A 15,459-nucleotide genomic window follows, 5' to 3' on the forward strand; every position below is an offset into this window, starting at 1 on the left:
TGGGGAGCTTCATTGCTTAAGCCCTTTTTTTTCTTTCTTTCCTCTCTTTCTTTCCTCTCTTCTTTCTTTTTTTTTTGAGTGCTAATAGCTGATGATTTGAATTGTTACTGTTAAAGTACTTCAAGTTTTGAACTTGGTCCAGTAATTGAGAAGATAAATACTTACAATGGTGATGGAGTGACTCATGTGCCATAACGTAGGCTTACAGTGCCATGTCAGAGGTCCCTAGATGTTTTTCCTGTCTTCTAGCTAATGTTTCATCAGGGTGCACGGTCTCCTGTAAATCCTGCATCCTAGCTACCAATCCTGTACAAACATGTTGGATGCTTCATGGTGGCTTCTAAAATTATGCCAAGTGTCTGGGCTCAGGTGCCCAGATCGTCCCATGGTGTCTTCTCCTAAATGAAGTTCTTTAAAAACAGAATTCATTTAGAATCACTGACTGTAAAATAGCAGAATTTAATTTGTCCAGTACTAATTTTTCTTAATTTCTTCCTCCAAATATTAATCAGAAAACTTTCATCTTTTGTCACAACTACTGGAAATGGAATGGCCTGCCATTTTATCCTCACTAACCTATAGCCAAATATATAGTTGAGGCTTAATTCTTCACTAAGGCTTTATTCAAATGCACAAGAATTAGGAGAAAGACAACAGTATGTAGAATACATTCATAACTAGTAAAAGTATACAGCTTGGCAAGCTTCTCAGTCAGCAGGTGAAAGTGAGGGTAGCTACATCCCTACATGACATTTCTCCGAGTTGGAAAAGAAGTACTGAGGACTATTTATACCTGAAATGTCTTTTTCTATGTACAGCTGTAAGATGTGCATCTCCAGTTCTATTCTGAGAGTTCACTTCAGTGTGGTGGATGGATAAAAATAACAAGATACCCTCATGGCTAGACTGGGATGGCTTGTTCTTGTTGAGTGATAACTTGCTCCACAAGTATTCTTAGCAGCCAGTATTAAAGTCCTTTCTAGTGCTAAAAAAGAACTCAGAATTCACAACTTCAGTAATATTGGTAAACTCCAGGCGTTTATAATTTGTGGATTGCAATGCTCAAATGAAACAGATGTGAAAAAATAAGTGACTGTGTAACATAAAGCACTCGTTATCCTTAATTCAATTGGAAAGATGCCTTATATTTAAATTGGTGAATAAGGTGATGTTACAGAGTCTGAAAAATGGGCTTAATATTTGTACAGAAGGAAGATAATACATACTTTTATACAGAAATGTGTTGTAGTACTCAGTAGATTGTCAGTTTTAATTAGACCGCATTTACGTAGTGATAGGGGTAAGGGAAGACTGGAAATTGTTTTGTTCCATTAAACCATACTCTAATATGTGGTTTTTGCAACTTGAAACTGTGCCACAGTAGAACAGAAACTATATACACTCTGTATATCCAGATCAAGAGATTTTTAAAAGCTGTAACCTTCTGTGATAAAGTAGATAAGCTTTTTTAAAAAATATTTTTGAATTATTTGATTCCTCTGTATGTGTTTTGATGCACTGTTCCTTTGTTTTTCATATGGTGTTTCTGGGGAAAATTGCAGGATCCAGAGATGGAGCACTTGCTTATTGACAATGAAAATTGCAGTGTGTCACTGAACTCCAGCACTGTGGTCACTGGGGAAGGTAGACATGGGACATCAGCTATCAGCTTTCTTGGGGCCTTGCGAATACCTGTGAGTACATGTGCTATTCTTGCCTGTTCCTCTAAGAATTAAGTTCTTCAGCCTCAGAATTCGTACTTCTGTGAAGTTCTAGGTGGAGTAGTAGACGACATTAATTTTGCATCACAAGCTTTGATTGACAACTCTGGTGTATATGGGCTAAAGCAGATACTGGTACACAAGACAAGGTGTGCCTGCCTCAGAGGAGGAGTGAAAATCAATGCAAGAGTGCTCTGTTCCCCAGTAAGCAGAAGGCATAAGCCCATTGGTTGCATCTTAGAAGCTACGAGCATCTAGGCTCCAGTACCTATCTAAACGACTCCCACCCCCCCACCCCCCACCCCTCCACCCCCCACCCCTCACTATAACTAATACTAGAGCAGCCTATAATGTAAAAGTTTACAGGTCTTAGTTAACGACATGAGTATTAAGGATGGAATAGCAGGCTGAGTCTATAAGCACTTCTCTGCATCAGAACTTCCTTCCATGGCTTCCCTTTTACACCCCTCAACATTCTTTAAAAGCTTTCAGTTTAAAATCCCTTGTATGGTTTATAGTGAGAAGTTTCGGAAAGGAAGTTTGCTTTAGGTCAGGGACTATCATCCTCTCAGCTTAAAGCCTAGCAGCTTCAGTAGGTTGCACAAGTAGAATTATATGCGAATTGGTTTGGACCAGGTGTAAAGGTAGGGGAGGAAACCTCCAACACCAAACCACTGTATTCCTGCATCTTCTCATCCTGTCCAGTTTGGTCCTCTGTCTCAATTGTTTTTCATGTGTCAAGGTGGAAGTAATGGGTAGAAAAATCGCTGCTGCTGCCACCTGGAATCTCTGTAACTTTGTGGTATTTTTCCTGCCTGTTGTTGAGAAGGGCCACAAGCCGTATGTGAAGTAGACCGAGTGTATGTGTGTTGTCCATGCTGATAACTGCAGTACTCCATACCAGGGATTTAAGAAATCCAGTTTCAAACCAAAAATATATCAGATGGTGAGGGGAATGAAGATAGGTTAATTTGGCATTTTGGTTGCAGCTCTGTGCAGTAGGTATGCTTTTCGTAAATAGGATGGGGCAAATTAGTATTTTAAATAGGCATATGTCCTGTCTGTAGTGTGCTCCTAACCATATACTGGTTTGAACTGTGTCATGCTGGTTAACTGGCTTTTTGTAAAGAGTTGAACAATAAAAGAGAAATCTTAGACCCATCTGAAGGAAGGTTCTAAAGAACACAAAAATATGCCAATTTCTCTGGAATACACTCCGAATGTGCTATAATGCTATATAAAAACTCTTTACATGAGGAAAATAAATGATGCAGGTGTCCCAATCAGTATCAAATCCTTCCTGTTCATTTTAGTGCTCTCTCTTCAGTTAATTCAGTACAATTAAGAGAAGAGAAAACATGTAAGTAAAATACCACAGTCTGCTCTGATTGTAAGCTCTGTGCTTTCAGGGGAAGAAAGCTTACAAGCTTTGTGCTTCTTGGGAATTCTTGAAAGAAAAAGAAAACTCTAAATGCTTCTTAAAAACCATTTTCGTAATGGTCTTTGAAAGTAAATAACGGCCTCTATCAAGATACTAACTTCCTATTTCCTTTATTCTCTCAGGGAGTCATAGAGTTCTCCCTTTGTCTTCTGTTTGCAAAGCTGGTGAGCTATACTTTCCTGTTCTGGCTTCCCCTCTATATTACAAATGTAGGTAAGTATGACAGTAAGGGGATACAGGATTATGACTACAAAGTGTGTGGAAATAAGAACTTGAAACAAATAAGAAAATAAACATTACGACTTCTGAAATATCTTTGCTACAGGAGCAGGAGGGTTGTAAGTCACCAACTAACATATCTCAGTTTTATAAATCATTATTATGAGAGGGCATTTTCAAAACAAACAAACAAGAGTCTGGCTTATCTTTAACTGTTCCAAGCATCAATGCTGTGTCTTTGGCTCTTGGAAACCACTCAAAAAGGTTTACTTTCTAATAATGTTTTTACACGATTGAAGTGCCTTATTAAAACGTATGCAAAAAATCTAGATGAGCTTCTTTATCTGTTCGGTACTGCTTTTTTGTTTTGTGCTGTAGAGTGCAAAGAAAGGAGTTCTCCCTAGCCAGAGAAATTCACATTCTTGTGAGCCATGATGTGACTTTTAAACCCCCACCCAGCAAAAAAGCTGTGTTGGACAAGTATGGTAGCAACAGCCAGCAGAAAGACAGGTCAAACACCCTATGAAAACACACAGAGCTGCAAATCCTGTAGCTAAAGGGTGTTGTGCGTGGACTCCAAATAACCAGTGCTCCTGCAGGACTGGGTACCTTGAAATGATAATTTACCACACTACTGACATCTGCTGTGGCAGATGTTGGTGAGGCTATGGTAGTGCCACTGACCCCACTGTTTTAGCACATACTGCTCTTTCAAATGTATTTCAAAGACTTTTTATAAAAAAGTACCAAAGGGGTTTAGAAATTCAGCTCCTTTTGAAACTTCATGCTTAACACAATATGACTGGGTTGCCCAACTTCCTGATGTATGTTTGCAAATCTGACCCTGTAGCATATCAGTAACTACATTAGACCAAGTGTAAGTATGTGCAAAGAGTTAAGGAAAACTGTTAACCAGAGTTAAGGAAATCACTGTCTCTTGATATTCCCCATAAACTGCACAGTACATGTTGTGCCAAGCAGGGTTGCCATATGTAATTTAATGATGAATATTACTGGTCATGTGATGGAGGCCTCCAGGATGAGGCTCTATAAGTGATCCAAATGTACATTAACGATGCTTTTAGAGCAAAGAGCCTCACGAGCATTTATTCACTGTTCATGAATCTGTGACTATTCACAAGTGGGAATATCATTAATCCAGACTTTAACAATCAACAGCTCTATTGTTTGGACTGTATAGTTAAAGTGGTAAAATGTCCTGCCATGAGTTTAATTGCATTCGGAAGACTCTATCCCTGAATGCCTAGTTATGATACATTCTTATTTGTCATATACAATGACAGCTTATGGTAGCTTATTCCTGTGGACAAACAACAGTGCCATAAAATACCTTTATCCTAGCATGGCAAGACTGTGTTGAGATGTTGTAGTCTGGAAATGAGACAATTTTTCTTCTGTCACTAGAGCATCTTGATGCCAAAAGAGCTGGGGACCTTTCTACACTTTTTGACGTGGGTGGAATCTTTGGTAAGTTTAATATGTTAATATTTCATCCTTAATCAGACAAGTTTAAGAAAAGCTGTAGTACACACAGCTTACATATGTTATTAATCCTTGTGCCTTACATCCACTGAAGAAGAGTGGCAGTGAAAGTACTAACTTGAGAGCTGGGTTGGTTGTTGAAAACCTAGCAAAATATCTTTAAATTGAACAACTCACAGAGACAGTGATATTGTCCAGTGCAGATTCTAAGAGCCAAATATTACGGAACCTTTTAGCTCCATCAGCTCTGGCCCATGACTCTTGGTCACGCCACCTGTCAAAATATCTTCCTGTTGTCACTCTAACATAACAGAACTATCCCAGCTTGTACAGTTGTGTATTTTTTGTGGGCCCAGAGGTGAATGGCCACAGGCGGCTGGGGTTTTTTTTCTTGATGATGCCTCCTATAACTGTATGTGATAAAATTGGGAGATTGTGGTAATAATAAGGATGAGACTATTCCTTTGTAATTTGTGAAGTGACCACTGAATTTGCCAGTGGAGACAGTATAGCTCACAATAAAACAAGCATCATCATCTTGATGTGCAGCTAATTTATCACACACATCCACACACCCCCCCGCCATCCCCTCTCCACCTCCCCCAGTTCCCTTACAGAAATAAGCCCTGTATCAGTCTGTTGGAAATGATGCTCATGATGGAGAAGTTTCACTGGATCAAGAGCTATGTGGACCCTGGTAGTTCAAGATGCAGGTGTCAAGGTGTGTTGCAGCTACTGTTCTAGTCTTGTGCAGAATGTGACTTCTGCCATTTCTCACTGCTTATTTCATCCCACATAGCTAGAAGCCAGAGTCAGTAGTACCTTAGAGATGTGGGTGACTTCTTTCAGCAGCATCTTACTTCACTGTGAATACAAGCTTAACAATGTGCCAGTGCTGCTTGGACCTTTGACATTAACACTTAAATTCAAGCTGGATGTGAGCACTTTGGAGATGGGCAGCTGGGAAGAGAGAGGCAGGCCGAGCACTATTTAGGAATCTGGAGAATCCAGTGAATCTTCTTTCCTTCTCCCTGTACCAAGTTACCTTTATATCATTTTGGCAGCTCCTTCCCTCAGGCCTTCCAGCCCCCTCCTGCCACACTCTCCGATTAGTACTTCTGTGTACAGTCGTTGGCAAACACAAGAAGTAGGTAAAATTGAAGAGCCTGGAGTGACTACCTGGAGAGAAAACCAAATACTTCATTTGCCCCAAGATCTAGAATAGCTCATTTCCCCTGCTTGCAGTGTGACATGGACAGAGCATTCGAGAACCAAGTTTACTGTTGCATGTGAGAGACCAGTGGATAGCTGGGCACAGCTGGATTCCAGAATGCCAGCAGTGGGACCATGTGGCACGTGGTGAAAAGGCTTTTTGCGTCCAAAAGCAGCAGAACAATGATTTCTAAATATTTCTTCAATCTCTATTCTGTCACCACTATTCCCCCCCCAACCCTATCCTGTCCTCTTGGATATTTGGTTGGAATAAACAATGAGGAAGGACTGTCTGCTTCTGTTATCTTCCAAGTCAAAACCAGTTGGGTTAATAAGGATATTACTAAGTGCAAATTATGTTGTCGGTCTCATGCTCCGTGCTGTTGTGAATAATTGTATGTTAAAAGTTGTATCCTATTGTGCAATGGATAATAAAAAATGCTTCTACAAATATATTAACAACAAAAAGAGAGGAAAGGAGAATCTCCATCCCTTACTGGATATGGCGGGGAACATTGTCTCCAAGGACGAGGACAAGGTTGAGGTTCTTAATGCCTTCTTTGCCTCAGTCTTTAATAGCCAGTCCAGGTATCCGCAGGGTATTCAGCCCTCTGAACTGGAAGATGGGGATGGAGAGCACAATAACCTGCCCATAATCCAGGAGGAAGCAGTTAAGGACATGTTAAACCCACCCACAAGTCTATGGAACCTGATGGGATCCACCTGAGAGTACTGAGAGAGCTGGCAGAGGAGCTTGCCAAGCCACTCTCCATCATTTATCAGCAGTCCTGGTTAACAGGGGAGGTCCCAGAAGACTGGAGGCTTGCCAATGTGACGCCCATCTACAAGAAAGGCCGGAATGAGGATCCTGGGAACTAGAGGCCTGTCAGCCTGACCTCCATACCAGGGAAGATCATGGAGCAGTTCGTCTTGAGAGTGCTCACAGGCCATGTGCAGGACAACCAAGGGATCAGGCCCAGCCAGCATGGATTCATGAAGGCAGGTCCTGCTTGACCAACCTGATCTCCTTCTATGACCAGGTGACCCGCCTAGTGGATGAGGGAAAGGCTGTGGACATTGTCTACCTAGACTTTAGTAAAGCCTTTGACAGCGTCTCCCACAGCATTCTCCTGGAGAAACTGGTGGCTTGTGGCTTAGACAGGTTTACTCTTCACTGGGTGAGGAACTGGCTGGATGGCCAAGCCCAGAGAGTTGTGGTGAATGGAGTTAAATCCGTCTGGCGGCTGGTCACAAGCGGTGTTCCCCAGGGCTCGGTTCTGGGACCGGTCTTATTCAATATCTTTATTGATGATCTGGATGAGGGGATCGAGTGCTCCCTCAGTAAGTTTGCAGATGACACCAAGCTGGGTGGGAGTGTTGATCTGCTGGAGGGTAGGAGGGCTCTGCAGAGGGATGTGGACAGGCTGGATCGATGTGCTGAGGTCAGCTGTATGAGGTTTAATAAGTCCAAGTGCAGGGTCCTGCACTTTGGCCACAACAACCCCATGCAATGCTACAGGCTTGGGGAGGAGTGGCTGGAGAGCTGCCCGGTGGAAAAGGACCTGGGGGTGCTGGTTGACAGCCGGCTGAATATGAGCCGGCAGTGTGCCCAGGTGGCCAAGAAGGCCAACAGCGTCCTGGCCTGTATCAGGAATAGTGTGGCCAGCAGGAGTAGGGAAGTGATTGTGCCCCTGTACTTGGCACTGTGTTCAGTTTTGGGCCCCTGTCTACAAGAAGGATGCTGAGGTGCTGGGGTGTGGCCAGAGAAGGGCAACGAAGCTGGTGAGGGGTCTGGAGCACAAGTCTTATGAGGAGTGGCTGAGGGAACTGGGGTTGTTTAGTCTGGAGAAGAGGATGCTGAGGGGAGACCTTATCGCTCTCTACAACTATCTACCACAACCCCCTCTACCTGAAAGGGGGTTGTGGCGACGAGGGTGTTGGTCTCTTCTCCCAAGTAACCAGCGATAGGACGAGAGGAAATGGCCTCAAGTTGAGCCAGGGGAGGTTTAGATTGGATATTAGGAAAAATTTCTTCACCGAGAGGGTGGTCAAGCATTGGAACAGGCTGCCCAGGGAGGTGATGGAGTCGCCATCTCTGGAAGTGTTCAGAAAATGTGTGGATGTGGCTCTTCAGGATGTGGTTTAGGGATCATGGTGGCGCTGGATTAATGGTTGGACTTGATGATCTTGAAGGTCCTTTCCAACCTTTGTGATTCTGTGATTCTGTTTTAATCTGAGTTGGGTTTCATGAAGTATAACTGATGTCTTTTGTGTAAAACATGCACAGAGTGTTTTCCTCACACACCTGTCTTCTTTCAGGTGGAATTTTGGCAGGCCTGATTTCAGACAGGCTGCAGAAGAGGGCATCAACCTGTGGAATGATGTTATTGCTTGCAGCACCCACAGTAAGAGCTTGCCCCTATCTTACAGCTATGGCCGAGACTTTGACAGCATTCCTTGGGAAGTTCTGCAGACAGCATCTTCTAACTTGCATATAAAGAGTTCAGGCCAGGTTAAAAGCTGGCATGAAAAGTTGAGCATGTGAGCAAGTATAGACATTGGGACTGCCTTTACTAAACAAGCAAACAAGTCTAATGTGTTGCTTGTTACAGGATTATACGGGAAGTTTATCACTCTCTTGTAAAATTTGATGTTCAGTTCCTAGCCAGAATCGTAGCTGATCAAAGGCTAAAAAGTCTGTGCTATAACTGTTGGAAAACTGGCAGTTGGACATATGAGATGCATTTTTTTTTTTTAATTCTTTTGTGAAGAGCATTCTGTGCTGTGTTGAAGCTGGCAATTTGAGAGTTTAAAATTAAGTGGTCTCATAACACAGCCGTTTCCCCAGTATGTCCTTTCAGAAGAACAGGACCATACCCGTTATCTCCCTTCTGTGTCCAATCAAACAATCGTTCTGCTGTTGTCTAAAAGGGTTTAGTAAAACCTAGAATTAGCTTTCACGTAATACCAACTAAGATATTTTGTAGTTAACATGGGGAAAATGGGGAACCTGGGATTAGTTCGTATGTTGATATTCAACATGTTTGGTTTTTTGTTTTTACAGTTGTACATGTTCTCTGCAGTCAGTAAAATGGGTCTTGAGGCTACTGTAGGTGAGGATTTTTAAATTATTTTCTGCTTGGCTTTCTGTGAACTTTTAATTTATGATCCTGTGATGTTCTTTCTTTTTTTTTTTTTAATTATTTTTTTGTTTTATCTTTTCCCTGAGAGGAGGAAGTATGGAATCAAATTCCCTAGACTTTGCATTGCAAGCTTTTTACAGGGTAAGGAATCAGGGGCAAAGAAATGAGTAATCATTAGTCTTCTTTCTGCAGCTTGTTGCGTCAGCACAGGCTTTATTATATTCCCTGTGCCAAATGTCAGAGGTGTTTAAAGACTACTTGTAGTGCTTCTGACAGCAACATTAACTGTACTTGTATAGGCTGAATTCAGTTGTGGCTTCTATCTGTTACCTCAAAACAGAAGTTGTAATACAACTGCTGACAGTAGTATCTCACCTACCTAAAGGCCTTGCTAAGTTTTAGGGTCCTCTGGTGCTTTGTGTTGTACAAGCAGATCCTGTGAGGATCCCCTGCTCTTAGGATCAGTTTGGTCAGATTTTCCCCTTTCTCTGACCTACCAGGATCAATAAAGGCCCTGGGAAGTGCCTTTTGACTCAGCCCCATCTCCTGTTACATTTGCAAATTCACATCATGTAGTAAGCATTGAAGAGAGATAGAAATGTTTGTTGCTTTTCCTCCTTTCACAGTTCCGTAATGGGGTCAGGGGAGCCAAGGAAGGATTAAACCCTTTGAGAACCATGGGCTATGATGTCTTCTGTTATGGTTAATCTTTCAGGCAACTCACACTTTCTGTTTTTGTCCAACTTGCAACAGTGATGCTGCTTATCAGTGGTGCCCTGGTGAATGGCCCTTACGCACTGATCACCACTGCTGTCTCTGCCGACTTGGTGAGTTTGGCTTCCCCTCTGCTTCCAGTGTAGTAGCTTTGGCCTCTAGAGAGAGCCCTTTGACTTCTGCAGGGTCATCAGTGAAGGGGCTGCATTGTCCCAAAGCAAAGGGCTAAGGAGCTGGACTTAAGTGGCAGTGCTGAACTCTGCCACTGAGATTGTTTTAGAGTTCATAGAATCATAGACTCTTTGTGTTGGAAGGGACCTTTTAAGGTCATCTAGTCCAACCCCCCTGCAATGAGCAGGGACATCTTCAACTAGATCAGGTTGCTCAGAGCCCTGTCCAGCCTGACTTTGAATGCTTGTGAGAGGCTCCTAAATTATTCTTGCCTACTAACAAGACAGCCCAAACCTTGCAGATGACAGTCCAAAGTGAATGTGAAGGTTGCGTGCAAGGTCAAGTCTCTATACAGGTGCCTTCTCCCTTTTTATACTTTGCATCTTTAAGTGAGGGGAGGGGCTGTGTCTGTGTGAGAGATGAGCTGGAGACTTAATTCCCATCAGTGAGGAAAGCTATACATGGCACATACCCTTACTTTTGTCCATGTTACCGTCTGCTCTTTCTTGTACTGTTACAGTGGTTTCTGGCCCTTCAGCTGGATCAGGTTGGTCAGTCACAAATGCCGTGTGAAAACATTGACCCTGGTACCTTTCATTAGCTAGGCTTTGGAAGGTTGCTTTCAAAGGTCCTCACTCCTTAAGGCACCAAGCAAGAGGCAAAACTCCTCTAACGACACATGTTCTAAATACTAGAAAAGGAGCAGGACAGAAATCTCCAAACATCCACTGGACCCTTGTCTTTGGCCTTTAGGTCTTGGCAAGTCAAAGAAGGTGCCACGCATTGCCCATTTCATCCTTAGCCTTGTTGAAGGGGCTGCTAGCCAGAATGTGGGGCCTGACATTACAAGATCCCTACCTGGTCCTTGAGAAGACGGTTGAAACTGCCAACCAGTTCCTAGGATGTCAGCAGTCAAACGTCTGACACAAGCAAATATAAATCGCTGATTATCTGACTGGATTCTCCTCAGTGTACTGGAGATTGAGGACTGTCTGTCTTAGCAGTTCTCTGAACTATTCATTCTGTCTTTCTACTAAGTCACTCCCTTTATCAGTTGTTTTGTTCTGAAGACCTGGCTTCTAAAATTGGGACTGAGCAGCTTCTTTTGGCTCAAGAGGTCTCTGAATTAGCATTTCAGAATATACCCATAATTCTGGTACTCTAGTATTCCCATCACAGCAGTGATTTCATTTTTTTTCCTGCAGAGCTTTGCTGTATTAGCAGGAGAAAAGAGGGCTGTGGAAACAGCCTTGCAGCATAATGCAAAGCTGAAGTGCTGTCCTTGTTGCTTGAATTGACAATGTGCAGAACAGAAGGCTTGTTGGCTCCTGTGGTTTAAATAACATGATTTAATAAAGGAGAATGCTGTAGACAACAGGTTGATGGGGTAGAAGTCTTCTTTAAGTAGCAATAAAAGCATCTGAGCTAGGATACTTAAGGCATCTTCACAATGTACATCTAATGTGGAGGGATGTGAGCTAGATGACATTGTAAGGACTTTTTCAGAATTCAGCTCAGGATGGCTCTAAGCAGTCTTTGTCACTTTAGGGTACCCACAAAAGCCTGAAAGGGAATGCAAGAGCCTTGTCCACAGTGACAGCGATCATCGATGGAACAGGATCTGTAGGTAAGCCAGAACTGTAAGGTAGCCTGCCTTAGCTGTGGTAGGTTAAAATAAAGGATCTTTGAGAAACCAGGCTCTCTCCAGTTCACATTTTGCCAGTACTCAGTACAGCTTTGGAAATGGGGAATAGAGCAAACTCATCCTTAAACCTCTCTAGTGGTCCCACACCTGAGGGAGGAAGAAGAGGGTGGTAGTCTGATACTGGTCACAGACAGCAAAAGTAGAAGCCATTGGGCTGTTTCTGGGATCAGGGATATTTTATTTATGCACTCCACACTGGTATGTGGAAGGGAAAATTGAGTGGGATTTGTCTTAATACTGGATGGACATTTTGTTGAGACAAAGGCAGGTATTTCTCAAACTTACAGTCTTCCAGCTTCCTCTGCATTAGGTTTCCCATTGACTTGCAGCTGTACCACTTAACGTTTTTGCTTTCTGGGACCTTTTAATACACAAAGTAATACTGAGTTAACTAGGTGGAGAAATTGATAGTCTAACTCAGAAATAACTACCTTTCAGCATAGAAAATCTTACATTGCATCATTCTGACAACATCAATATTATATTTTAGGTGCGGCTTTGGGGCCTCTCCTAGCTGGTCTTATTTCCCCATCTGGTTGGAACAACGTGTTTTACATGCTCATGATGGCAGATGCATGTGCCTTGCTAGTAAGTCTAAAATACTGTTTAGTTGCCCTGTATTTCCTTTGTGCTAAACTATCTTAAAATGCTAATTTTTCTTTTGCAATTTCAATGCTCCATCTTAGAAGAGACTTCTAGCTGTGTAGGAAATGTTCAATTAAAGAGCAAATTTGCTCATTTTTTAAATTCTCCTCTGATTTTAATCAGAAGTGTAGATAATTTCTGATGCACTTCAATTCCTGAGCAAATACACATCTGTTAATTGCTGGCTGAGCAGTTACAGCAGGCATGATTGTAAGTAAACCTTTGTATGCAGACCTAGAAGATGCCTTAGACTCCATTCACAGAAGAATTACTTCTGTTTTCTTTAAAGCTGGTTTAGCGAAGCAGTAACAAATATTTTGCTACATTGCTATATCACCAAAATCACCGTGATAATGAAGCTGTTGAAAGTTAATACAGTGCATTCTCAAGATGCGCTCTAAAGCTGCTGTACTAGGTTAGACGAAAAACTGGCATCCTAACTTTTGACAGTAACCAGGAACAGATGTTTAGGGAAAAGGAGTGCAGCACACACGTGGTGACTTGGTACAAAGCACATCCATTTTCCCTTTTTCTCCTGTTTGAGATCATGTATAATGGATAGCAAGATCTGAAAAGGTTTGTTTTGGGGTTTTTTCCCACTTCTGACTTGCCCTGCTTTGCTTTTAAAGACCAAAGAAGACACGAGATGAGGCAAGGCGAGTCTTGCTGTACCTTTGAAGTCAGTCTTGCTGCACCCACCTGTAGGTTAGCCTGTAGGTTACGTTTTTCCATTTGCCATGGATTTCCCTGGCAGGCACCTGTACCAGCTTTGTTCTTCAGCAGAGCAGAATGCTGCTGTGACTACCTCAGAGATGTCCTGAAGTGTCACCTGCTTTATGCTCTCCTTTTGAAGTCCTGGGTAGAAGTGCTTGTGAAAGGGCAAGGGTGACTGCGAAATGCTACAGAAATATTCCTTCCTCTGTACTGACTGTGCCCACACAAAACCCTGTGCCTGCATGGTATTGCACTGAGCTGCGTGCTCCTGCAGGGGAGTTAATGCTGAGTGCGTCAGATCACTCTTTCCTGACACAAGAAAAGAAGAAAGTCTTTCTTTGAGTTACGATTGAGACTTTTTTTTCTAAACTCAAGTTAAGCCCAAAATAAAATATAAAATAAACCCAAAGTAAATTTTGCCATACTTAAGGTATGAAATCTCTGGAAATTAAGTAAATAATTTAAGTAAGTTAATAGTTGAAGTATGTTCCCATTGCTAGTCTGCAGCTCTATAAATCTTGATTTGTGCTGTTTTCAGTATTCGGTATTCCAGGCTGCAGAGTGAGGTTTAGGAAATTGTTGTAGTTTTCCCAAGTACACTTAAAGCTCTGTGTTTTTCTTTTATAGTTATTTATTAAAACCAAATGAAAAAAATCCCACATTTCTCTGCAGCATCAGTTAAAATGCTTTTGTAAAGCTCTGCTTTTGAGAGAGTTGACTTTGTGCTGTTGTAATAAATCATGGGTTTTGTACGGCTTGTTCTGCCTTTCTTGTTCTTTGCAGTAGAGCATATAGATGCCTGTGTTCAACTGTTATTTCTTTAAAGATACCTGGAGGGACTTTCACCTCTAACGTTGTATTCAGTTCTGTCGTGCTTGGCCACTCGCGTTTCTTCCAAATGTTGGGTTTAACTTCTAAAAACACTAAAATACTTATAGTAGTGAAGAAATTTCCATTTATAACAGTGAGACTCTGAGGATAAGGAAACCTGTAACAGTGAGGAACCCTCAAAGTTCTAATTCTGTCTGTAATGTGTGTGGGAATCACCAAATTTTATTTGTAAAATCACTTTCATGGGTACTATCTTAGTACACCTTTTAAAGTGTTCTTGAAAGTCTTGATCCTGCATACACAAGTAAACATGACTTACTTCACTCATCTTGACTAATTGTGTGAGTAAAGCTTTTTGCACACACAGCTGTTTTTCAGAATAGCAGCTAAAATACTTTTATGCTCCAAAATTTCTATCTGCTGTGTTTTCTTGAAGTCTTGGGTTCCCTCTGCTGGTTTCTTTACATATCTGCTGGCAGAGTAACTTTGGAAAGCCATTCTGGTTTTTACGAAGAAATTGATCTCTCAGTTGTGAAATGGAAATTATTTTCCTCTTGCCTATTCATTGTGAAGACTCCTCCTCCAAACATTGACTGAGTATCTGTAAATCTTTTGATTTTTTTTTTTCTTTTTTTTTTACTGAGTTCAGCATTACAGGGTAATGCATCAAATGAGGAACCCTTTGTATAACAATGTACATCTTACCCTGAAACTTAGTTTATTTGTATATCTGTACAGATATTAACACAGATACTGTGACTGTTTTTACAGTTCTTACTCCGTCTTATTCAGAAGGAACTTCAGTGTAACGCAGATCATACCCTGTAAGTGTTACGCATGGCTGTCGCTCTTTAATAACAGTTTTACAAACATAGTACTAAGATGCTGCCCCATAATACCTCTGTGTGGACTGTATGTGTTAAGGCTTCTGTATGTCCATTTCTGTCTGTTTTAATTTTTCTACAAAAGAGTAATCACATTTTGATGTTTTCAAATCATGAACATTTTTCTTGAACATCTTATTTTGAAAAGCATCTAAAAAAGGTTTCTCTGTTGTGGTCTCTTAGTTTGTTTTTTTCCCCAAATACGTACTCTTCCTGGCTTTTCATTATGGAGCATCCAGGTGGGGATAAGAAGCTACTTTGCTGCTTGCTCTGTGGTTTTTAATAGTTCCAAATGTAACTTTTTTCAAAAGGTTTCCTTAAAGCAAAGGGTGACTCTGACTTCACAGTGTTTTGAATTGAGAAAAAATAATCCACTGAATCAATGGAGTTACATCTGCATAATCAAAATCTAAATTGGGCCCCTCGGCTGTAGTTTTGGAGAAGTAAAATGGACAGAGAATAGAAAAATGCATTGCAAGGGATGGATGCTGCATTTTGAAGTTAGTGGCTGTTGTGCTTCACACCTCAACTTTTCCTGCCTGATTGCTGTTCTTTC

At 41.6% G+C, this 15,459-nt stretch overlaps 1 protein-coding gene across 1 annotated transcript in view; it reads left to right on the forward strand.

The window, feature by feature from the left end:
* Positions 1-15,234, forward strand: part of SLC37A1 (solute carrier family 37 member 1) — a gene marked incomplete at its 5' end in the record, with an annotated part of 34,190 nt that extends 18,956 nt beyond the window's left edge. The window contains 9 exons of the mRNA XM_082014508.1: positions 1,563-1,694; positions 3,285-3,375; positions 4,807-4,869; positions 8,416-8,501; positions 9,161-9,209; positions 9,993-10,066; positions 11,673-11,751; positions 12,320-12,417; positions 14,791-15,234. Coding sequence (XP_081870634.1) covers positions 1,563-1,694; positions 3,285-3,375; positions 4,807-4,869; positions 8,416-8,501; positions 9,161-9,209; positions 9,993-10,066; positions 11,673-11,751; positions 12,320-12,417; positions 14,791-14,847 — 729 coding nt within the window. The 3' untranslated portion in view covers positions 14,848-15,234. The remainder of the gene's footprint in view (positions 1-1,562; positions 1,695-3,284; positions 3,376-4,806; positions 4,870-8,415; positions 8,502-9,160; positions 9,210-9,992; positions 10,067-11,672; positions 11,752-12,319; positions 12,418-14,790) is intronic.
* Between the last annotated feature and the right edge of the window lie 225 nt (positions 15,235-15,459).

This window comes from Phaethon aethereus (assembly GCF_964289735.1).
Source record: "Phaethon aethereus genome assembly, chromosome: 1".
NCBI classification, from domain to species: domain Eukaryota; kingdom Metazoa; phylum Chordata; class Aves; order Phaethontiformes; family Phaethontidae; genus Phaethon; species Phaethon aethereus.